Source organism: Dendropsophus ebraccatus, chromosome 5, assembly GCF_027789765.1.
Source record: "Dendropsophus ebraccatus isolate aDenEbr1 chromosome 5, aDenEbr1.pat, whole genome shotgun sequence".
In the NCBI taxonomy this organism is placed as follows: domain Eukaryota; kingdom Metazoa; phylum Chordata; class Amphibia; order Anura; family Hylidae; genus Dendropsophus; species Dendropsophus ebraccatus.
The window spans coordinates 132,962,940-132,989,265 of NC_091458.1; the positions used below are offsets into that span (position 1 = coordinate 132,962,940).

The following is a 26,326-nucleotide window of genomic DNA, read 5'->3' on the forward strand; positions in this document are numbered from 1 at the left end:
TGCAAAACCACACCCTAAACTGAGGACAAGAGTGATGTGGTTACTAGAAGAAAATGGCTATGCTTGAAGCCTGGATAACCCATTTTAAATCAATCAAAAAACTATTTTCAATAAGCTAAGGCACACTTAGCTAAACACTATTTCTGTGCGAAATGTGCCAATCTTAACCAAAGCAATGGATGCTTTTATCTGTGCTTTACTAACAAGTTACCTCTGATGTATAAAACACTCTAAAATACTACACTGTCTTAAAGGTATTATTGTTATAATAAGGCCAGAAACAAGGCTCCATGTTGCTGGAGTGATCAGTGGCCTCACCCCTGTCCTAATTGATAGATCTCTCTCCTGAGCCTAGTCTCTATGATGTCTTTCATACATTGCAAGCACAAACACAGACAATAGTATCCTGGTCACTTATATTTTTCTAGTATATGCTCAGAAGTAGCAGCAGCATGGAGGACATTATTAAACAGTAAAGAGTAGTCAAATCTATGAATGAAGCCTTGGGGAGAAATCTAATACTAAGTTCCTATAATCTGTCTTTCTGTCTCTCTACATCTACTTTTCTTCCCCTCTTCCCCTTTACATAAATGTGTATGGGCAGCATGTAACCTGATCTCAAGGAGAGACTTGCACTGTCTTTCAGAGTAAATGATGTCTTAGGGAGGAGAGCAGGAAATGAGCCTTATAGGAGGAGATTTTTCTCTAATAAGATATGGCTATGACCAATGGGCACTATTACACGGAAAGATTAACGTGCAAAAAATCACTATATCGTTCAAATGTAATTGATAGTCTTTCTGTGTATGCAGGCAGCAATCAAATGACTAATGAAAATTAGTTTGTGTGTCGTATATCACAACTTTTGAGCTGACCATAAAATCATTGTTAATCATTCGTATTAGGGATGGTCCGAACAGAGTTCGGTTCGGGTTTGTACGAACCCGAACTCTTGGGAATGAATACTGATGTCTGCCCGCTCCGTGGAGAGGGTGGATACAGCGGGAGTACCGCCTGGAAAACTGGGATACAGCCATAGCCATATGCAGTATCCCAGTTTTCCAGGCGGTCCTCCTGCTGTATCCACCCGCTGCACAGAGCGGGCAGACAGCGAGAATCTGATGCCGAGCGTTCGGGTTCATACGGACTCGAACCTCGGCAGTTTCGGACCATCCCTAATTCGTGTAGTATAGAGTGTACAAATGATCCTAATTATGATCGTAGCTAACAACAATTGTTCTGTGTATTATGGTGAACGATTTCAGGTCGTTTACAAAATCGCTCATTTGAGATCATTTATAGTTAATTGGAGAAAAAAAAATTGCTATCTAATAGGACCCTATGGCTGTATCCATGTTTCCCGTGTGCAGCCAACTTCTGCAGCCACCGGTAATTAAACAATGCAGGCTTGGGTTCGGACAGACACAAGCATGCTCCAGATTCGTTCATCTTTAGTTTATAGGTTGCCAGAATTTGTATGCAAAATTGGTGCAATAACAACAGTTGACTGTGCAGTCATTTTTCCCTGCTGGTCTACTCCACGTGTTGTGGTTGTGTTTACTGGAATCTCACATTCATACAGTATTCAGAATTCATATTGCTTCCACTCCTTTGACCTGTATCTTGGTTGTGTTGAGGACCCCCCAGTGGACTAATACCAAAAGACTGCAATACGGTACATTTTATATCAAGCTAGGAAGAGTATTGCTGCTCATTGGTTGGATTTGAATCCTTTTTCAAATTCTTAGATCTGATTATTATTTTATTTTTCTTTTATGGCAGTTAATAATGTTAAATTTTAAAATTTTACCTGCAACTGTTATGAATGTGTATGAATCACCATGAACATTAAATATTGTTACAAAAAAATGAACAATGATAGTAAGATTCATGACAGAAGTAACAGAACTCAGGAATGGTGATTTGTAAATTTTTATGATCTAAGAAGAAAACAGATTACAGAATGTTCTGTTGATGTGTACCAGAAGTCTAAATCCACTTGGCAGCAGATTACAGCAATAGTTATAATTTATTAAAATGAAAACCATAATACCATACTTGTTGTTATAGGTGGGAGTGCCGGTGAGTGTGGGGACCCCGGAGTGCCATCCCATGGACTTCGACAAGGCAATGAGTTTACCATTGATAATGTTGTGCGGTTCAGTTGTGAAGCTGGATACATCCTACGGGGGTCTGCGGAGAGAAAATGCCTCTTCAATGGGTCATGGAGTGGATTCCAGCCAGAGTGTGAAGGTACTTTTGCTGCTTGAAATAAATTTATGTTGGTTTGTTTGATTTTATTTTTTATAACATCTAACAATTGTAATGTTTCATTTACCATCAAAATAAATATTATGTTTCAATATTAAATATTTAATATGATTATATGAATAATTACACCAAATAGGTCCTGAAAAACAGAAACACTATGATGACTGCTGTTGCTGTACTTTATAATGTTCTGGTGAACCAGACTTAGACTAAGACTGGCTTCACATGGAAGTATTCTGGACACATTTTGGTGGCAAGCCCTGGCCTGACCGTAGGTCTGATGACTTAGATTGACTGTCACTTTGGATGAAAAGACCTGCGGTCATACCAGGAAGCTCATTAGTCCATTCTGCCCGGAAAAAAACCCTTTAAGCAAGATTTTGGTTGAAAACTAAGCCAAACACTTGATTTATGTGAACAAGCCCCCCCAGGAATTGGTCCTCCAAGACCTAAGCGTAAATACAGTCCTGTTTGTGGGCTGCTTTATTTCACAACAATCAGGACTTAAAGGATCTATTCTTAATGTCTTGGTGCCAGTTACCACAGGACCTCTTTTATACAACTTGTGGTGAGCTATTTTGGTGACCTAGGGGGGCCTACACAATACTAGTGTGGTTTGTAATTTACTTCTATTTAAAAATCTCAAGTCTTCCAGTACTTATCAGCTCCTGTATGTCCTGCCGGAAGTGGTGTATTCTTTCAAGTATGACACAGTGCTCTCTGCTGCCACCTCTGTCCATGTTGGGAACTAACCAGAGTAGAAGGAAACCTCTCCTGCTCAGGACAGTTCCTGTCATGGACAGAGGTGGTAGCAGAGAGCACTGCATCAGTCTGGAAAGAATACACCACTTCCTGTAGGAAGTACTGGAAGACTGGAGATTTTTTTTAATAAAAGTAAATTACAGATCTATATAACTATCTGACACCAGTTGATTTAAAAAAAATATATATTTTTTCTGGAGTTGCCCTTTAAATTTAGCATTAATGAAATAAAAGTTTTAAACATCTATGTATAAATTGCATTCATAAAGTACAGTATGTTATAGCAGCAATACATGTAGGATAAACACAATATTAACATAATGTGGTACATTTATGAAGGTTACAGCTGGGGTGTACGCCAAGGAGAAGGCACAGATTCACCCCTTCCCCCTGGCGTAGGCCTGCTGTATCGCCCGCTCGTCCGATGGGGATATGGCGGAGGGGGGGCAGCAAGGCGGGGAGTATACCGGGCAGCAAGGCGGGGAGCGGCAGGTCGGATTTTCTAAGAGGCGTGAGCCTCGTAGTTAATCCTGATGGGAAAAAGAAGATAGGGCCTAATTTAAGACTGGCGTACGATAATGCAGGTCTTGATAGATCCCCTTCAATGTGTATAGGATAAAATAGTATTTTTGTTTCCCTCTAAGATGGTTTATTGATCACAAGCTGCCATTTACTCTAAAAGCCTTTTTAACAATGGTAGCAGGGATATACAGCATGTTTCCTGATGGGTTTTCCTCTATCAATGTCACATTGCAGCAGTGGGAGTGGATCTCCACACCCCATTTACTTTGGTTCTCTGCCCGCAGGAGGTTTATAATTAAAAACAAAAAAATAGCCTGCCTCGTACATCCATTCCCTCCCTTTCCAGTTTTCAATTATTGTCATCATCAGTGTATTCGAAAGATTTTATCCTTCAGCATGTTACATAGCAGAAGTCAGACCCGGCTCAGTCAAGTAGGATATTCATCTTTTGTTGCCAGAACAGATATGAAAGCTACAGTGGTATATGTCTTATTTACTGTTACTTTTATACTTTGCAGTGGTTTCATGTGGGAACCCAGGAACCCCCAGCAACTCACGGGTGATATTCAATGATGGCCTGGTATTCTCCAGCTCCATTGTATATGAGTGCCGGGAGGGTTACTACTACAGTGGACCTCTGAGAAGAGACTGCACCGTTAATGGTACATGGTCTGGCACTGCTCCTGACTGTACAGGTAAACTAGGTTTCTTGTAATAAGTGAATGTTTATAAGTGTAAGTGACAAAAATTGTATATTACCTTAAAGAGACTCTGTCAGTAGGTTTATGCTGTCCTATCTCAGGGTATTGTAAACTAGTGACAGAAAAGCTGAACAGAATGATGTATCACTTACATTGTTCTGTGCAGCTGATTCGGAGATATCCTACTGAATAACATGGACAATAACTAGTCCTCTCCATTATGTGCATGAGCACAGTAGTCCTGAGTATTCATGAGAAGCAGAAAACTCCGCCCACCAGCTGCTGATTGGCAGATATCTATCCATGCTGTGTATAGGCAGTCAACTGTCCATAAGCAGCTGAGGGTGTGATGGGAGAGGTGCAGGAAGAATCCTATTCTCCTGCATATTAGGAGAACGACTAAACAGAATGATGTAAGTAATACACAGATCTGTTCAACATTTCTGTCACAAGTTTATGCTGCTCTCATTTAAGGTGGCATAAACCTAGTGACAGATTCCTTTAAGAAATAAGAGTCAGTGAATAAAGTCAGAGCAAGATTGGTCAAGAATCAGTATAATCTGTGACCAATCTGTGAATTGTTGACATACAGAGGGAAAAGTTGTGAAAGTCTTTTTTACTTTTTTACTATACGTACATAAAGTATATCTGTCACACCCTGACTGCCTATACAAAATGACATTGTTCCCTGGGCCCTAGCACCTCTACACCTCAATGTATTGTATGCACCCCCTGATTATGAAAAAGACGTTGGCCTACAGAACAGTGAGATACAGCGGTGCTAAGGCCCAGGGAATGAAATGCTGCGCCTCCTAGACACTAATAATAACCCAAATAAATTTTTTAATACATATCTATCCAGTGGTGGCATCAGCTTAGTTAGCAGTCAGGGTGACATACTGTATTTACTTTAACCCTTTCATGTATTACATTGTCTGTGTTCTTCAGTAATCAACTGTGGGGACCCTGGAACTCCAGCTAATGGAATCAGACTGGACAATGACTTCCGTTACAATCGCACCGTATCCTTCCAGTGTTTACCCGGATATATGATGGAATCAGACCGAGCAAGAACACTATACTGTACAAAAGATCGCACCTGGAATGGAACAAAACCAATCTGCAAAGGTTAGAATGGGAATTAAGAACAGCCGAGTTGTCACAGAATCTGTGTCCATGTTTCGTTCTGTTACTGCCCTGGAACTAATGATATACTTTGTATTCTTTTTAGCAATCACTTGTCCACCTCCTCCATCCATCCCTAATGGGAAGGCAGTAGGGTCTGACTTTCTGTGGGGTTCCAGCCTTTCATATACTTGTTTAGAAGGTTATCAGCTGTCCTTACCAGCCATCCTGACATGTGAAAGCAACAGGAGCTGGATAGGGGAGGTTCCACAATGCTTCCGTAAGTGTGCAATTGTCAATTTTACTTGAAACAAAAACACAGGAGATGAGCGCAACTAGAGCTTGCTCGAGTCCAATCATTCGATATTTGAATACCGGTGGCTGAAGGAGTTGGATACAGCCCTAGGGAGTCCTGATGCCAAACAATTGGACTCGAGAATTCTCAAGTTGCGCTCATCTCTAATAAACACATTAAAGGCAATATAAAAATGCATGTGACATTTTTACAGCTGTATTCTGTGGGGATCCTGGCATTCCTGCTCATGCTCGGAGAGTGGACAGAGGCTTCAGCTACCGATCATCCATTTCTTTTTCATGCCCCCCTCCGCTGGTCTTGGTGGGATCATCAAGAAGGTTCTGTCAATCAGATGGTACTTGGAGTGGAACTCAACCAAGCTGCATCGGTTAGTTGGTGTTGACAGCTAGTTATCTTGTTAGATTGCTGCTTTGTGCATCTGTACAGTATATACTGAAAAAAGTTCTAAATCATGTGATTTTGTAATTTCAAGTTATTATTGTAGTGTTGGTTGTTCTCAGTAGTATTCGTGCATATAGTCAAGTTACATTATTATGACCACCAGCGAGCATCTAGAGAAACTGTAGTGTGCTAGACTGGCTGGGATGGCACAATAGGGTCCTGGTAGATTGTCATATGTATCTGGAGCCAAGCTGACTGCATCCCATAGCTTCCAACGCATTCCCATAACTGCTGAAGATTTTGTGGGAAAGGATTCATAGAGTGAAAACAACGATCAAGGTGGTTCAACGGGGACTCAATTAAGTTCAAACCTGGGGAAATTAGGGCAAGAGTAATACATGTCCTATGGCTAGTAAATTTCGGACGTTGGCAGGTTTGTACCATCCTTAGTTTCTAGCTGTGTGACATGTCACATTGTCTTGTGGAAGGATCCCATCCATCCCAGGGAAGACAATCAGCTTGTCTAGGTGCACTTACCTATATCTGCATGGATTCATATCCAAATCAGCATGGGGTGCCTTCCACATGGATGATTGGGCCCAGAGAGTGCCTTAAAAATATTCCGTAGACCATATCACTGCCAATACCAGCTTGTGTTCTTCTAGCAATGGTTGCAGGATGTTTGTTCGTCTGACACGCTAGTATACATCTAATTGATGAAGCAGAAAATAAGACTTATCATAGAATTCATCCCTTTGCCTCAGTGGAGGTCCAATTCTGATACTGCTGTGAAAGTTTAACCCTTTTCTGCTGATGTGACTGCCATCATTTTTGTCAGCTTCAGAGCCCTGTACAGTAGGGTTCACTGAACTGTTGTTTTAGACACACATATAGCAGCTCCATTATTAATTTTTGTAGTAAAGGGCTTCACTGCACTGTGCACCTTCAGTGTTAGATCGGCCCACCGGAGGATCCTCCGGTGGGCCCCCAGCTCAGAACTTGCAGTAACAGTGGCTGACAGGTTGTTTACCATTGATTCTTTATTAGTGGGCCCGCAGGATCATTTCATCTGGAGGCCCCCGAACACCCCAGTCCGACACTGTGTACCTTCATAGCCAGTGTTCATCTTTCACATCAATAGCAAATTATGCTCTGCAGTATCCACATTGCTTATTCATAATGGTGCCATTTGACCACTCACGATACACATTGACTACTGCAGCAGGTGAACACCTCACAAACCTATGCAGGTTCAGAAATACTGCCACCCTTAGTCCAAAAGCCAACATTCAACTTTTTTTGCAACAATAATAAATCGCCTCTTTTACCCAGCAATGAGGAGTATGTGTGCAGACACCTTATATACCCGCCAAGCCAGCGCACTACACGTGACCCTCTTAATGAGCTGCTAACCACAAAAGTAGGAAATGGTCATAATAATGAGACTCAGCTGTGTATCTTTTGTCCGGATAAAGCTTGTTAGTATCTGATAAGTATTTTATTCGTTCTATAAAATTGTCAATGTTACATCTTTCATGATTTTTTTTTTTTTTTTATAGATCCCTCTCATACATCCTGTTCTGATCCAGGGCTCCCAACGTTTGGCATGCAGAACAGCTCCCAAGGGTTCCAGGTACCATAAAAAGTTTTGTTTGCCACCCTCTAAAAGTGGTCAATGATTGAAATTGGCTGCATGGATCATGTTGTACTGAACTCGGCAATCACATTAAAAATGTGGTGTTGCACTTGTCAACAGAGAATACTTTGCCAGTAAAGTCATCTTATGCTCTTTTTCCAATTATACTATGTTAAAAAGTTTTCTTGGGACTTGCAGTTGTGATGAGTGAACATCCCGATATTTGGTTCAGATCCTGAACATGAACATAAAAACAAATGTTAGCCGAACATTCACGAACAAATAACGAGCGTACAGTAGAAGCGTATGTTTCGGTCTACGCATATCCACACAGATCATTAGGCGCAAAGCGTAAATTGTGCAGTTGGGTACATCGCTAGATAAACATTCGCACATTTAAATATGTTCAAAAATGATTGTGATAACCATTCCGATCATCGAACAAATTGTTTGTGATCGGCAAACAAGAACAATCGACGTCATGTTCGTACAAACATACGAACATGTTCGCTCATCACTAACTAGTATGCAAACCCCACCACTTTCACCAAATGGAAATTGGTAGATCCTTGTTTGTACAGTATGTCCTGCTTTTACTCCACAGCATTGTTAGTGTCTAGTTAAAGGGTTAAAGGGTAATTTTTAATAAGGTTCCTTGAGAATAACATGCTTTGAAAGTGACCCCATGCTTAGAAATTTGTGTGGGAACTTGACCATAAGCCTTTGGATTGTCTGCAGTGCCAGTACGCAATTCACTGTGAAATCAATGGGCTGCCCATGTAATACTAGATAAGATAATTCCTAATGGGGTGTATGAAAATACATTTCCCAAACTGGGGAGCCCCTTTATCATTTATATATGAATCCACACTGTTCACTATATTCTTATGTATATTTTTCTTCCTCCCCAGGGCCACCTATAGGCACTGGCTTACTAGCTATATCCAGTGTATATCTTTTACGTCTTACATGGTTATCATAGTTAATTCATATTGTGGTCATGTAAAGTATCAATTGACTGCTTGTCTAGCAGGAAACCATGTAAGCCCTCATGCATAAAACATTTCCAAGAAAACACGCCAGTGTAGCCTATAGCACAAATCAGATCACTTGTTTCATTCTGTAAGAGGCAATGGGACGATGGCAGCCGGATGCTGACTGGCTTCTATGGATAACACTGACAGTTTTTCTTAGAGCAATTTGCATACATAAGGCTCATTCTGCGATTCTCAATTGCTCTCTGGCAGTCCATTAAAATGTCCTTGGGGAAGCAAAGTGTCAGTTTTTTGCTTAGTGAATAGTTCAGTGAGACAAGTTCTATAAGTTACAGTGAAATGCTACAAAACAATTAGTATTGGGCATTCTGTATAGGGCTAAACCGACACCGTAAACAATAGAAGAAAAGCATAGTTAACTTAAATATTTAATGTACTAGTTATTAAAGTATAACTATTGCAACTGTGAATATATAAATGGGGCTGTAAGACATGACCCTATATCCTCCTTACAGTTACTTTATAATGCAATATGCAAATTATGAAAAGAAAAAAGTTCCAATACTGAAACTATATGTGGTGCTTTAACAGTACACCAATCGGTTTCAGAATTAAAGAAAAAAGTTGAATGTTAGGCCAGCTTCATCTTATATCGTTTAAGATATGGATAAATAGTGTGCATTTACTTTGAGGTTATGTTCACACTGCGTACGATTCTGTCCGCAGTTGTTACGCCGCCGTACATGTGCGGCTGAAACTACGGGTGAGGGAAAAATCGACATATGGCCGGATGCGTACGCACCGCAAACATACGCCCGCAGTACAGTGATGCTTCCCTAGCTTGTTTCGAAGCGATCTGAGGCAGGTCATTTACTTGAAAATCTTCGCCCAGACCCGTAAACCACACAGAACCTTTTGGATCGAAAAATCAAGTTCAATTTGGCTGAAATAAGTACTTTGTACGGGACCGCATGGAAATCCACGGCCGTGAGTTTCAACATTTCCGTCCTCAAACAATGGTCTTGTTCATTTTTCACGGCGCCGTATACGATCCGGCCGTAAGCTGCTACGTAGTGTGCACTGTGCAGACGTATATCGTTTACTTTCAAGCGAACGCATCAACCTCAAAACTACGTGCGTATATTCGCGGTTTGCACTACGGACGGATTCATACACAGTGTGAACATAGCCTAAAGGTGTTGTTCGAAATAAATATACAATTGGGAATGCGTGGGATATGACATTGATGTATACTTACTTGTCCCGCTTAATTTTCAGCCATCAGTTATGTCTCCCACCCATCCTCTCTATACACTGGAACGTTCAGTACAGCCGAGCGCTCCTGTGTTCTCTATGGGGAGGGTTTAGCCACAGCCAAAGGGCTCTCACTGTGGCTTAACTCCACCAAAACAAAGGGGTCATCATTTGTTGGTGGTTGTTTGAGAGAACCCCATACAACTTAGATTGGCATGTGTATGGGGCCCTATAGCTACGTTTAGAATCAGACAGCTTTGTTGAATTGTTCAGGCTTAACTAGTCTAAAGACCATAGAAGTTAGTGGCCTCTTTTTCTCCACACAGGTTGGAAGCACTGTTTTATTCAAGTGCCAAAAAGGGTACCTACTACAAGGCTCTACTACACGGACTTGTCTCCCAAACCTGACTTGGAGTGGGTTGCAGCCAGAATGCATTCGTAAGTTTAACATAAAGAAAACTGGAAAACTAAATAGAGGTGTAACTAGATGGATAAAACGTACTGAGATAAAAAGCTTGGGTAAAAAAGAAATGTCCAACAGTACAGAAAAGCACAACATGAGAGGGTTAAGTAGAACGTCTTCTGAAAGGATATTGCAATGTTGGAAAAAAAACACCAACCCCATAGTGGTAAGTACTAACCATTGAAAAATATAGGAGCTGACGGCATCCCTTCAGATAAAAAGCCACTTCTTTAATAAAGAATTCAACACATAACTTTGTTTCGATGCAGTAGACTTGCTTGAAGGGATGCTGTAATCTTCCATTCTTTTTACGGAAAACTTGCTTTAGTCTGAGGTATAGGTTATCCCATGTTATTATATACTCTATAAATAATATTCCTTAAAGCGAATGTAATATCAGGTACATCGCTTTAAGATATTTATAACAATAGACCTGTGGGGGGATGCTGGTGTCGCGGTCCTCTTTTTTTAACCACAGCCCAGTTCCCACACACAGCGCCGATCTATTATCCCCCAGTGTGACGAAAGCCCTCCCCTCTGTGACGCGGCTCTATTGATTCTAATGGAGCTGAGTCACAGTGGGGAGGAGGTTTCATCACACTGAGGGCCACTGGGCCCGTCTCCAGTGCTTCAGGCTGGGCCGGTGCTGGTAGTCGACCGGGACTATGTGTGGGAATCGGGCTGCGGCTCAATAAAAGAGCCACAGCATTGGCATCCCCACGCCAGCGCCAGTCTATTGATGTAAAACTCTTATAGTGATGTACCTGATGGTAGATTTGTTTTAAAAATAAATTCTTTTTAAGAGAATGAAGTGATAGATATTAGTAGTATGCTCTAGTTATCATGTAATAGTTTACATTTACAACAACAATGACCAAAAGAAGGTCATTGTATGTCACTTTGATCTGAATATTGGCCTATTATATGTATATATTTTTTATTTTCTATAGCCCACAACTGCAGACAACCTGAGACGCCTCCTCACGCCAATGTTGGAGCATTAGATCTACCATCTTTAGGCTACACCTTGATTTATACTTGCCAGTCTGGCTTTTATCTCACGGGAGGTTCCGAACATAGAACCTGCAGGGTTGATGGGAGCTGGACAGGAAAGCCACCTGTATGCCTTGGTAAGTCAGGGACTATCGTATTGAGGCAACTAGATTAACATAATATAACTACTATGAACGGGAAAGGGAAGCTTTAGTGTTCATCATGGCAGCATGGCAAAGTACATTCACAATAGCAAGTCGGAAAATGGCTTTTAGGGCAGATTTTCTATCATGACATTTTCATTGAGTTAGACCTGCTGAAGCATGAACCCTCCTTACTCTCTGCTTGGGTTTGTTTCTCTTATTGATTATATGTGTTAAGAATTGATGTCCTGGCGTCTCTTCCAAGATTTCTCAGAAACTGATCTGAAATACCCAGCACAGTAAACAGAATACAGGATGCAATGTTAGAATGTTAGAATTAGGTTAATATGCAAACTTGTAGTCTGGAGCTCTAAATCGGAACAAAGAAGAGTCAATACTGAATATTAGAATCAGCCAACATTCTCGCTATTGACTGACCTCTACCACTAGAGGTTGGGGGGAGGGGGGATTTTACAAGTTAGTTTTCACAGAGATAAGAAAATCCCAGGGATGTCTGGCATCATCCCGATCCCTTCTTCCTTGTGAAATAATTATGCTTGCATGTTTATGGTAGAACCGGCTAAAATAGCTGCCATGATATTGCCCATATGAGGGTTCAGCCAACAGCTGACAACATATTGTATTAAGGATCGACTTAGGACTTAGGCTGGGTTCACACTATGGGGAAAAATTATCAAGGGCTTTGCAATTATTTTTAGGTGAATAATTGGATTTTTCACCCATTTTTGGTCTATGTTATGCTATTATGAACCAGTATTCGACAGGCAAATATTTTTTAGCTGCAACTTTTTTTTAATCTGCCTGTTTTGATTATTCACCCAAAGGTTCGGATAATTTATCATTTGTGGCTTTTTAAAAAGTCACACAAACAGGTGCAGCCCTACATCTGGTCAGTATCAGGTGAATATGCTTGTGCACTTTTTGCATTTTTGCGCCTTTTTTGGGGGGCGTCTTTTTACTTAGATATATTCACTAAGAAGCAGTACAACATTTTAATAAATTAGTCATAAAATATTGGACCAAAATATACACCAATCATTAGAATAGTTGAACACATTAGACTCGTTAGTAAATGTCCCCCTATGTTTTTTCATTAATTTTTTTCATACGTTGGTACAAAAAATGGATGTGTTTTGATCTTTTTTATACGGTAAGTCAACGGAAAAAGAGACACAAATGCATCTGTTTTTCCATCCGTTTTTCCATTCATTGAATAGCGGCCGCACAAAACTGACATGTCAGTTTCTCGCTGCGCCGCTAGGGATCCCGGCCGGAGTGTATACCATGGGATTCTATAGGCCTCAATGTAACGTATATTTTTGTTTTTATCACGGCCATTGTTGCAATCGTCAACAACGCCCGTAGTTTTACAAAAGTATACATAGTGTGAACATACCCTTTTAGGAATTATTCTAATTTGAGAGTTTAATCACCTTACTTGTATTCTTTCTCTTTAGCTGATATAAGGCCCAGTGGAAAACCTGTTTCTCCAGCAAAGGAACCTCCTATCCAAAAAACCTCAGGTAATCTGATTGTTAACTATAACAAATGTGTATACATTTAGGTAACCGCAATGGAGATTGTTATCCCATTGCTTTAACTGACAGATAAAATTATGGTTATTTGTCTTCAATGACAGGTGTCCAATAAAAACAGCCATTATTTTGACAGGGTGTGAACAAAGACCATTGCTGTAAGGTAGGGTACTGGAAAGACACGTAGACAAGTGCAGTCCTAGACTGGCACCCACCCCAGCTGTCCCTACCTACTTGCCACAAACAGTACTAAGAATTACTGCGGACAACTGGTCGACAAACCTTACAGGATTAGTGCAACACAGAACAAGACAAAACAAATACAATAAGGAATGGTCAGGAAAGCTAAGTCAGCAACAGCCGGGCAGCGAAGGTTCAGAATAAGAATCCAGAAAGCAAAGTCAGGAAACGAAATCCAAAAGGTCTGAACAAAAACAACAAATGGTCAGGAGAATGCTAGGTCAAGGCACAAGGCACTATTACAGGCACTGGACTGAGACCAGGGGCTGGAATATATAGAAAAGAGGAACCTAGGTGCTGACAGCTAACTGGCTAGATCAGCTGTCAGTCACCATCAAGGGTACACCTAATACCGATCAACCAGGGGTGGTGAGGCCTGGACCGCGGCTACACACAAAAGAAAAGATAAACACAGCTGGCTGGTTGCCGGGGACGCGATCGGCGGGCCCCCGGCAACCAGTCCCGCTCAACAGCAGAGCGTAGTGACGTCTGAGCACGGCCCGATAACCAGATGGGCAGGGCAGCTGCTAGGCACGCCGTCGGCGCGACCCCAGCAACCGTTCCTGCATGTTGTGAAGGACGCCGTTACTCCCAGCTGAGCCACCCAGCTGGTGGACTGAAACAAAATCTGATCTAGATCGGTGGTCTTTTGGAAAGGTTTCACTGTACACTCACCGTCCACTTTATTAGGTACACCATGCTAGTAACGGATTGGACCCCCTTTTGCCTTCAGAACTGCCTCAATTCTTCGTGGCATAGATTCAACAAGGTGCTGGAAGCATTCCTCAGAGATTTTGGTCCATATTGACATGATGGCATCACACAGTTGCCGGAGATTTGTCGGCTGCACATCCATGATGCAAATCTCCCGTTCCACCACATCCCAAAGATTCTCTATTGGATTGAGATCTGGTGACTGTGGAGGCCATTTGAGTACAGTGAACTCATTGTCATGTTCAAGCAGAAATCGAGACTCATCAGACCAGGCAACGTTTTTTCCAATCTTCTACTGTCCAATTTCGATGAGCTTGTGCAAATTTTAGCCTCAGTTTCCTGTTCTTAGCTGAAAGGAGTGGCACCCGGTGTGGTCTTCTGCTGCTGTAGCCCATCTGCCTCAAAGTTCGACGTACTGTGCGTTCAGAGATGCTCTTCTGCCTACCTTGGTTGTAACGGTTGGCTGTTTGAGTCACTGTTGCCTTTCTATCAGCTCGAACCAGTCTGCCCATTCTCCTCTGACCTCTGGCATCAACAAGGCATTTCCGCCCACAGAACTGCCGCTCACTGGATGTTTTTTCTTTTTCGGACCATTCTCTGTAAACCCTAGAGATGGTTGTGCGTGAAAATCCCAGTAGATCAGCAGTTTCTGAAATACTCAGACCAGCCCTTCTGGCACCAACAACCATGCCACGTTCAAAGGCATTTAAATCACCTTTCTTCCCCATACTGATGCTCGGTTTGAACTGCAGGAGATTGTCTTGACCATGTCTACATGCCTAAATGCACTGAGTTGCCGCCATGTGATTGGCTGATTAGAAATTAAGTGGTAACGTGCAGTTGGACAGGTGTACCTAATAAAGTGTCCGGTGAGTGTATATAAAGTGATTTATTGTGTCTTGATAGTAATAAAAAATAATAAAAGTGATTGAGGTATAAACATTTTTATTGCATGAAAGTTCTTAATGTGTGGTTGCGTTTTCAGTCCCTGCAGATGTCTTTGCTAAGGATTCGCTATGGAAAGGATCCTATGAATATCAAGGAAGGAAGCAGCCAGCTATGCTTACTGTCACTAGTTATGAGATTGTGAGCAGCAAAGTGAATGCTACCATGATTGATCACAGTGGGGTAGAGCTTCAAGTGTCCGGTAAGCAGGACAGAGTCAGATATCTGCATAGCTAAATGCAAGAGCAATGTATGCCATGGGATGTTTTGCAAAAAATACTGTAGGCACCATATGCAGTAGTAGACAATGGAAATGTAAGTAAACATCCCGCAAGACTTATTACTGCACATAATTTAAATCCCCTATCATTTATGTAAAAGAATAACTGTTTTTGACTAAAAGCAATGGAATATAAGTGCAACTAATTGGTAGATATGGACAGTAAACCATTGTAGATACATATACTGTTGGCAAATTAAATAAAAAAAATATTTTACCCCACCAGATTTCTTATTAATAGCGTTTTTTTCATATATTTCATTTATGTAGTTATGGACAATGACCCTAATGTATTCTCTTGTAGGTATTTTCAAAAAGGAAGAATTCCACCTCCTTCTCCAGGCTTACCAGATTCGAGGACCAAAAGACATTGTCCTGGAGAAGTTCAAGATGGAGAGTTGGGCCTTGGACGGACATGTAAGTTTGCCAGTCCTTATATTAATAATTACATGATAGTGTTTGATGTGACCGAATCATTATATAACCTTACCAAATATTTTTACAAAAAACATTATCTTAAAGAGGTCCTGTTACTCCCCTGAGCGAAAGAGAAACCATCATATTGAAGTTGTAGTGTTGTAGTCCAGTCTTTAGGCATCACATTTTAGAGCAAAATGAGACTATACACACACACACATATATATATATATGTGTGTGTGTATATATATATATATATATATATATATATATATATATATATATATACTGTACATATATAGCAGGCACTGCATTAGGAAATCCTACTTAATAACAGGTTGGTCACCCTTTTGGTCAATCTCAGCTTGCAGACACTAGGGAACAATTTCTACTAGGTGGTAAACATCCTCTATACCCAACTTGACCCTTTCCAACAACCTATAATACCTCTGATCACAATTTGCAAAAAAAAAGTCATTTTATTACTAGAGATGAGCGAACCTGGAGCATGCTCGAGTCGATCCGAACCTGAACTTTCGGCATTTGATTAGCGGTGGCTGCTGAAGTTGGATAAAGCCCTAAGGCTATGTGGAAAACATGGATATAGTCATTGGCTGTATCCATGTTTTCCAGACAACCTTAGAGCTGTATCCAAGATCAGCAGCCCCAGCTAATCAAATGCCGAACGTTCAGGTTCGGATCGACTCGAACCCGAACCCGATTCGCTCATCTCTAAACATTACCCAAATATCCCATAAAAACAAATACAACAGACACAACAAAAAACTGTGTTTTCCAGGCAAAACATATTAATGAGCTATCCACAGAATAGCTCATCAGTCACTGATCAGCGAGGTTCAGGCACCCAGCACCGCTACCCATCAGTTATACTGCACACACACTACCCAGTAAACTGGGCCAGAAGCAGTTTTCTCCTTTCACTAAGTGTTCTTCCAACTTCTGGCCACTCCGCAGGTAGAACCTCTGAGCCGGCAAGTGATGTGATAGGCCGTTCAGCCAATCATTGACTGCAGCGCTGTCCCATCTCAGCCATTGATTGGCTGAGCGGCCTGTCACTTTAGAGACCAGCTCTGAAGTTCTAGAAGCAGCTCGGGACAGAAGGGAGAAGATCACTGGGAGCGTGGATAGGCATGTATAAAGTTTATTATTTTTTTACACATTCATCAGCTGTAGGCCACACATTGCTATCACACATAGCAATGTGCACCTGGAGGACAAGGAATTTTTGGCTGGAGTAAACAACATGATCAGCCGATCGTTTTTATCAGCTGTTTAGTACATGGGCTGATGTACTATTCTTGTACTATTCTTCCAACCACTCCCTAGTGATCTGAGCCCAATGACACAAACCATTGTCTAGTTGAAAAATGGTAATTTGGTCAGGAAAGACCTTCTGAAGATATGGGTGCAAATAAAAAGCTAACAGATCCCTACAGCATTTATCATTCAAGGATTGTTGTATGTTGTATGTGCACACTATGGAATCCAGCGAATTGGGGCTCTTGGTTACTATTTGCAAACAGTGTAACCCACCCCACCACGATAAGGTGGTCCCATGCCGGGGTAGACCTACACTGTACTCTGGCCTCTCAATGGCATGTAATATGCCTTTGCTCTGGGCATGCAAGATCCATCTTATACCCGCAAAAGTAATTGCAACACCTGGGTGGGATGGGTGGAGTGCACAACCAAGTAGAGGCAGCCACTCCCCCCATCTGGAACACAGAAAAAAAGACAAATTTGGTCAGCTCTCCTAGAACACCATTCACACTAGGAAGGAGCACGTTGCTATGGCTGAAATTGCAAACACAAAAATGCAACAGCTCATCCATAGGCCCGTCCCATAGGCTCCATTCTATGCTCAGGCAGATTCCGCCGTCCACCCAAAGAATTGACATTGATACTAGAGTATGCTAGGAAAATACTCTCCAGACCATGACCGACCATCGGCCTCTTGAAACCCAACAATGCTCCCATGAGATATGGCCATCTGTATGGATCAGCAGAAAACAGAACTTTTCAATGATGTAGGGTCAGGGGTTCCCTTGTGGATGTTTGGCTATTGAACTCCAGTCAATGCACTATATGCACTGGACTCCTAAGCTCCAAATGAGGTTTAAATGAATATGTTTTTAATTGTATTAAATCCTTTTAAAGAATCTGCCAGCTCCTCCTGCCCTATACATTCTGCTGCAGATTGGACTGCATTTACAACCTGATGGGATTCACTGATTGTATAGTTTCTATTAAAATGCGATCAAAGATGCCAACTAGTCCTCAATGCAGCATAGTCCAAAAACGAGGGTCCCAAGGTTTTTCGGTCTAAAGCTGATTTCAGTGCATGACTAGTGATTGCTATATAATTGTAAGAATAGAGACAGATGATGGAATGATAAGAAAAGCTTCTCATTGTCATGTGAATACAGTCAAGTTATGATTGACTGAGAAAGACAGTCAGCTAGCCTGAATATAAATGAAGGACAGGAATCTAATCGCCTCAGAGGTTTACTGCAGAAGGGAAAAGAACAAGAGCCTCTTATCTATTGTCACATGCTATTTTTCTATTCTGTAGGTTTTTGCATGTTAGAAACAAACCATGTGCTTTTATATGAGATCTGCATTGTCAAATCAGATTACCGCCAACCTTGTCTAGCCATCTTAAACCCAAATCTATGAATTTTATTGAAACAAACTACGATCACCACTAAGAACAGGGACCAAAAAAAACAATACAGGATATAACAGTGTAAATTTAAATGGATTCAATAGACTCCCTGGTCAGTTTTGATAAGGACGATATTTAGTCTTCTGCTGAATTTAAAATTTACAAATGGGGCTAATAAATGGCACCTTAAATAAAAAAAATTTTAAAAAGCCATAACTACATTTATTTGGTACAAAGTGCTGGTGGTAAATGCTTGTTGATAATACTGTATATTTGCTTATGTATAATACTAATAGTTTGTACCCATACCTTCTAGGTGTCATCTGAATCTGCTGGAGGAACATATGTTTATCAAGGCTTTGTGCGTGGGAAAGGATTTGGCCAGTTTGGACTTCAAAGGATAGGTGAATAGAGCTAGCCGTAATGGTATGATATGGTTGATGTGGTAACTACAATTACAGACTAACTTTTACCGTATTTTGATCCCACAGACAGGAGATTACTAAAAAATAGTCCCGACACTATTGGACATTTTCCATCCAATAGCAGCTCAGTGGCAGCTGCTATTCTCGTGCCTTTTATAGCTCTCATCATTGCTGGTTTTGTTCTATATCTCTACAAACACAGGTATGTATTTTCCAATTCTTAAATTCTTCAAATAGATTTAAGTTTATATCACATATTGTATCTGTCAGGAATGTGCAGTAGCCTTGTGTGAACTATGCCTGTTTTTACTTTTGTGTGACATGCTCGCTTGCTGCTCAGCTTTCTGGCAGTGCAGGAGTTAAGATGTTTTCTGCTGGACTTGATTTATGCAGCTGAGTGGCTTCTGACTGATTGGTTTCTCTGGAACCTGGAAGATCAGAGCGCCAGTCCAATGAGGATCTGGACCAGACTCTTGGCCAGCATAAAACAAAGCTTAGGCAGTCTCCCACCGCTGGCTATTAGGTTTCACACCCTGGTCCCAGCTCCCCCTATATATTCCTGCGATCCCCGTACTAACTCCCTCTGCTTGTTATACTTTGTTACCATGACCTCTGGCTTGACTTTTCACTGTCTTGATTTTGTACTGCGCTACCCATTTGGTTCTGCCTTTGTTTGTCTTGTTCTGTGTGCACGTAGCCAGTGCAGGAAACGTCTTCGTGGTTGTCCGCGGCTGACTAGGGCCGTGTGAGGCAAGTCGGTAAGGACAGTTGGTGGATTCAGTGTTAGGGCTCACTGTCGTGTCTCGCCCCTACCTGCCCCGTCCTGACAGTATCCTGATTTGTGCAGTGACATTGAGTTTAAAGCGAATGTACCAGCAGTACATATGGATTTTCATATGGATAGAACGAGACCTATGCGGGGAAGCTGGTGCCGCATTCCTTTTTCTGAACTGTCGCACAATTTCCATGTACGGCACTGTTCTACTTCCAGACACCAGGGATGGGGGGTGCTGTATGTAGGAATCAGGCTGCGGTTCCAAAAGAGGACCACAGCACCGCCTTCCCCACGCCGGTTCCATGTGAAAATGTACTGCTATTACACTCGCTTTAATAGACCTATATTGTTACTTTATCCTTTACTCTTATAAGTCCCGTCAGTTTTCACTCACATTTTCTGGGGAGCTCTGTATACTATTAGCCCTATGGATAATAGCATCTACCACTGCAAGTTAAAGGGATGTACAGGAGAAGTAATGCCTACTCTGCAGCTATTGGCTGAAGGACTTCACAAACTTTCTGCCTGCCTTACCCCTACATTCACTTTGTACATACTGGCAATACTGAGTGCTAAAAACAACTAAAAAGGAGCAGAGACCTTTAAGAGTTAACAGTACTTACAGCATAAATAGAGGTGATTGGCCGAGCAGAAAGTTGGGGTACTAAAGCTCCAACCAATAGCTACAGAATACTGAGTGATTTCATAAAAAAACGGAATGCAACTAAATAACACATGATGGCACTTTGCTCTTCATTTCTATATACACAGTAAATGATTTTGCATGCTATATGATATATTTGGCTTTGATCATAAAACCTTTTTCTTTCCCATAGAAGACCCAAGGTTCCATTTAATGGGTTTGCTGGCCATGAGAATACGAATGGTCGAGCCACATTTGAAAATCCCATGTACGAGCGAAATGTGCAGCCTACAGAAATTGTGGCAAACGAGACAGAGTTTACGGTCAGCACAGTGTGCACTGCTGTATAGCACTCGCCCTTTACCAGGTATGTAGAGGGAAAGTACCAGATACTTACTGCATTGTATGCTATTTAAGATTTGATCAAATCATACTGCCCCGTGTACCACGTGCAGGTCACCTGGTTCACACGGGTCCCTGCGCTAACTGCACACTGTGTCGGTCAGCGACTGCCAATCCCGCAAAGTGATTAACTCAATGTGCAGCCTTGAACCTGTACCATGTCTTGTGTCATTTTGTTAAACCAGAATCCAGAATGCTTGTAAAGCTTTTTGAAACAAGACAGAATATACTGAAATCCTGTTTATTTCCACTAAGCCAAGCTAAGAAAATTTCTTGTGTTCTTAACCAGTCAGTAAAGCCCATGAACTTCATTTAATTTTTTGGAATTTTAGATTAATAATAATAATAATAATAATAATAATAATCATAATAATTAATATAATTAATAAAATATTTTGTACACAGCAAAAATCCTTTCCTTTTTTCCTTTTCAGTGAACTTGGTTTACTTGGAGTCTCCGTCCTGTTTTGCCCTTGCCCTGCACATAATCAGTGGGCAGCTGATTTCACCAGTGCCACTTGTAGCCACACCATTATCGATGACATCCAATGTGTGCCGGGCTGGTGGACTCAGGAGAAACCAGAAACATACCCTATGTACCAAGATGAAGTAACGCCAACAGCAGACAACACACCCTCTGTGCACCAATCTGCTAGAGTCTCATGCAGCCTTGGCAACTGGGTGTCTCATAACATGTGGCAAGGCTGCCACCTCAAGAGGTTCTTATCCTCCAGGGACACCGTGCAAGTGCTTTTATACCGAACTTGTATACATGCAATGTTGGTTGGAAGTGGATATAAACAAACATATATATACAAATATACATATTTTTATTCTGCAAAAGAACCAGTTCCAAAAAGTGCTTTTCCTCCATTCTTCTCTGCCTGATCCCTGCAGCATACAACAGACTGTGTGGCGTTGGTAGGAAGGGGGAGCTAAGCCTTACAACAAAGCCCCAAGTTGGCATTCTCGTCTTCAACCAGCCAATGCGTGAAGGAGAGCTGTTTATCAATCTAGCCCAACTAGCCCTTCCTATTGGTCACCGGAGCACAACAGTGCTTGCTGTTTCAACTGAAGAGGGCTGCATTCAACCAAGCTATAATTTTACCTTACATCAGTCTGAAAGTTTGCCCGCCCTATCTTGAAGCCACATTCCGTAGGATATCTGAGCTTTTGTGAGCAATGCATTGCAGGTTAAGAATTATTACAGATGTCCTTTGCTGTTAAAATGTTTTGTTGACGTTCACATTAGGGACCCTTGCCAAAATGGACTCAACAGGAGACTATATGAAGAATGTTCCTGACTTGGACATTCGAATGTTCTTCTGTCCGCCGCTGAGGAAGGGAGACTAGTCGTGTGTGGTAGTATCACAGTCTGTAGTAAAATACCTCCTCCAATGACAATGAATGAAATTAAGATTTTGTTGAATGTTATCTTATACCAGGATACGTCAAATCGGCAAAACTGCAGTAATATTTAGGTTAGGTTTCATTTCCAGCTTCTAAATCCATATAAATTCTACCAAAAAATGGTTCCCAAACCCTGCCCTTTAGTAGGATTTCAGATGTCAGTAGCGATTATTGCTGATAGAACCAACATCCCTTTTGGTAGTCTCAGTGTCGGACTAGGGTATCTGGGGGCCACCAGAGGAAATGATCCTGGGGGCCCATCAATGAAGAACCAGTGTTTGTGCAGGTTTTAAAGCTGGGGGCCCACCGGAGGATTCTCCAGTCCTCTGGTGGCCCAGTCCGACACTGGGTAGTCTCCAGAAACACATCTTACACAGTTTAAGTTTATAATGAATTTTTGGAAATCCAGCTGATTTGCCTGGTTCGTGTTACTCTGCTACTCTTCATGCTAAAACCATTGACTACCTCTTCTGTTATTGTGTGATGATGTATTGTTTGCAGCATTTGTATGTGTCTCCTGCCACTGTCAGGATACAAGCATTCATAGTTTTTTTAGCATTGTGTGCCAATTCTCATTTTCTTTTTGCCATAGTCATAGCTTAAAGCGAATCTGTCAGCTGACACTGTTAGATAAAGGAGACACATGGTACCTTTCATAAATCTTTTTATGCTTCAAAAGCATAAAACAACTTTTTTATACAACTGTGCAAAGTGTCAGAGAGGCTTTCCCAATCTCCCGGTAACACCTCCTCCCCTCCTATCATTGCTCCTGCTCAGAGCTCAGCTTGCAGCTGGCTGTCAATCAATCATGGTCAGGTATGGGAAGGGATAGTTAGAAGGTTTGCAGCAGATCAGCATTTTTTGGAAGCACAGACAAGTATATGAAAGGTACCATGTGTCTCCTTTAACTAACAGTGCCAGAGGTTTGGAATGTGAATTGCGTCTGACAGATTCACCTTAAACAGGTCAACAATTTGGTATTCTGGGTAAACAAAATAATTTGAATCTGTTGACATTGTGTTCCAAAAGAGATACCACAGATATGTCAGCTTTGTATGCATTTCCTTCTTCTTCAGTTGTGGAATAACCTTACTACTAGAACGGTAATGAAAGTGTATGTGGTGCCCTTCAATGGCTTTATATAAATTGCCAACTCTCTAGTCTACCAGCTGTTCGGAACCAAGTGCCAACATTTTCTGCTACTAGCTAGCTAGGCTAGAGAATCCCTGGAGTTAGAGCCTCAGCTGATGATTTGCAGGATGGCCACCTCTGCGGCAGATGTAATGACTGGCTCTATAGTACACCTCAATAGAACTATAGTCACGAGGTGACCAGGCACAGCTTACGTTCCTCCCTTCTGTGTCTCTGCATTGCATTGCTACATTTTACTGTACTGTTGGCAGTTGTACCATCGGCCAATGGGTTAAACTTTACCGATGTGTCATGGGGATACACTGCACAGGCACATGTAGCAGTTACTTTGCACTTGTTAATGAACAAATGAGAAAAAAAAAGGTTGAATGTAGCCAGTATATTTATTTCTATTTAAATATTTTGTGTCTATTGAAATGACTATGGAATTCTAGAATGAAAAGAATACGTGCTGCGTCACTATTTCTTTAGAACTGGTGTTTCTGCCTGTTTGAAGAAACGTAGATAGAATAATGGCTGATACATAATATTACTGAACTGCAAAGCCTCATTACAAAAAAAAAATAATAATAATTTCCATAAACTCGAATGTTGGGAGTCTAGCGACTTCTTTTGTATCCTTATTCTTAATAAATCCAATGCATAAACATATTCTAGCTAAACCTAAACAGGCAGAAATGGCAATTTATATTAGGTAAATAATATGTCTAACAACTTGTTTTATCGGTGCTTTAACCTCTTTGCACAACACAGTTGAGCCGACTGCGGTATACGGCAGATATGCAGATGGTGAATCTAACTAGCTTGGGTTTTCAATGAAGGCTATCTCCCAGTCCGTTCCCAGCTCCCAGTCTGAAATGCAAACATTATCAGGACTAGCGAAATAGCTCATTGCTCCGCCAATGGCCTCCCCTCTTTGCGACCCACTTACTACCCGTGGAAAGGACAAACAGAATAAATAGACTATTTTGTACAGAGATATATTTTTATGAAGATAATTTGTACAGATTAAAAATATAGAAATTAAAAAAATCTAAATGAAACTGAAACCTTTATGTCCTATTTGGATTATTGTATCCTATGGTAGTGATGAGCTTTTTTGTAAATGTAAAAATGTACAAATGCCTTGTTTACAGAAGATGACTGTATATATGTAATCTATACACACTCTGGCTTGTCTGCAATATAAACTGTTTAATTTATGTGTCTCTGTATATGAGGCTTCATTTTGTTCAATTTGCCTTTTAATTTTCATGATTTTGAAAAGCTATTTTAAATTTTTGGAATTCAAATTAAATCTAAATTTTTGCATTGCTTTGTCTACTGTGAGTTCTGTATTTAGAGGGGGCTAAATGTTTGCCTTTAAAAAAAAAAGTATCGAAGATTGCTACTGTCTTCTACTTCTGCCTTAGGGCTATGTTCACACTATGTAAGGTTCGTAATAATCACGGCCGTTGCCAATTTGCAACAACGGCCATGATTACTTATGTAGTGTTGCCGGCTATGGAATCCCGGCCAGAGTTATACTCATAGGGGGACATTTATGAAGCGTCAGCCCGAGGCGTACACAAATGAGAAGGTGCATATTCTCCCCTTCTTCCTGGCGTGGCCTCCTCCTGCGGTTCATTGATCCTGATTTACGCCTGCTCGCAGGTGGAAATCATGATCAAAATCTACACCTGTTTGAAGCAGGTGTAGATTAAGTACACCGGGCACAGATTTGGGCGCCCGGCCGGATTCACTAAGAGGCGTGCGCCTCTTAGTGAATCCTGCCAGGGGAAAGGGGGCAGGGCCTAACATAAGACTTCATAAATCCCCCTCATAGTATACACTCCATGTCAGTTTTCAGTATTCAGTGAATAGCGGCCGCAGAAAACCTGTAAGTGCATACAATGGAGCGTGCGGCTCTGGGCGCACGCTCCATTGTGTGCAGTGGCAAATTGAGATGCAGGCACACACAGATGCGTCCACATCCCAATTTATCAGAAGTGAAGTGATGATCTTCTCTGACACTGGACCTTCAGTGACCCGTCCGTGTCACAGAACGGCCTGTGTCTTACGCCATGTGAACATGGCCTAAGTCTATAACAAGGAATATTTGGTGCCAAGTGTTTTTGAGGTTGTATTTTTTAAATGCTTTTTTAAACATTGATTATCCTTGGATTGTATCTATTTAATTGTGTTAAAGAGGTTGCCTGCTTAGGAAAGTCCAATTTTGTTAGAAGTGTCCTCTATTGATTTAGTGGCCACAAGAGATATAAAGCGTTGCACAGATACCAGTAAAATGTATGTCTATGTAATATGTGACCAATTTGAAAAAAAATTTGAAAAAATGAAAAAATAGGTTTCTAAAAGATACATGCCTGCAATTCCTAGCATCTCAACTTAGTTGTAATGTGTCTTGTAGAAGCCTATTACATTTTTTCATTCAATTTTTTGTATCTTTGTTTAAACATCCCTTCAAGGGACATAATATATATAAAGATTTGAACAAAAAATGCAATAGGTAGTCATACTTACCTGTTTGCGCTCCTCCCGGTGCCCTCTGGCACAGGCTCTGGTGATTGGCCGAGCGGGCTGTCACTAAGTGGGGGACTGGAGCTGGCAGGCATCGGGAGGAGCATGGATAGGTAAGTACAGCTGTTTATTGTTTTTTACTGTATTGTACCCTTAACCCTTTGAGGACCAGGCCCAAAATGACCCAGTGGACCGCGCAAATTTTGATCTTAGTGTTTTCGTTTTTCCCTCCTCCCCTTCTAAGAGCTCTAGCACTCTCAGTTTTCTATCTACAAGCCATGTAAGTGCTTGTTTTTTACAGGAATAGTTGTACTGTGTAATGGCGTCTTTCATTTTACCATAACCTGTACGATGGAATTCCAAATATATTATTTATGAAGATATGAATAGGTGAAATCGTAAGAAAGAATGCAATATGGTAACGTTTGGGGGGTTCCTGTGTCTACGTAATGCACTATATGGTAACAGTGACATGATACTATTATTCTATAGGTCAGCCCGAACACAACCATATGCAGGTTACACAGATTCTCTAACGTTATATATATATTTTTTTATGAAATCCTTTTTTTTGCCAATTAAATATTAATAAAATGGGCCTA

At 41.2% G+C, this 26,326-nt stretch overlaps 1 protein-coding gene across 1 annotated transcript in view; it reads left to right on the plus strand.

Annotated features, from left to right (window-relative positions):
- CSMD2 (CUB and Sushi multiple domains 2) overlaps positions 1-24,443 on the plus strand; it is a 325,249-nt gene extending 300,806 nt beyond the window's left edge. The window contains exons 53-66 of the mRNA XM_069972975.1: positions 2,071-2,253; positions 4,074-4,250; positions 5,205-5,384; positions 5,488-5,661; positions 5,891-6,064; positions 7,638-7,711; positions 10,290-10,401; positions 13,041-13,106; positions 15,058-15,219; positions 15,602-15,714; positions 18,717-18,804; positions 18,892-19,027; positions 20,437-20,610; positions 21,080-24,443. Of these exons, the coding sequence (XP_069829076.1) occupies positions 2,071-2,253; positions 4,074-4,250; positions 5,205-5,384; positions 5,488-5,661; positions 5,891-6,064; positions 7,638-7,711; positions 10,290-10,401; positions 13,041-13,106; positions 15,058-15,219; positions 15,602-15,714; positions 18,717-18,804; positions 18,892-19,027; positions 20,437-20,593 (1,796 nt within the window). The 3' untranslated portion in view covers positions 20,594-20,610; positions 21,080-24,443. The remainder of the gene's footprint in view (positions 1-2,070; positions 2,254-4,073; positions 4,251-5,204; positions 5,385-5,487; positions 5,662-5,890; positions 6,065-7,637; positions 7,712-10,289; positions 10,402-13,040; positions 13,107-15,057; positions 15,220-15,601; positions 15,715-18,716; positions 18,805-18,891; positions 19,028-20,436; positions 20,611-21,079) is intronic.
- Positions 24,444-26,326: the final 1,883 nt, after the last annotated feature.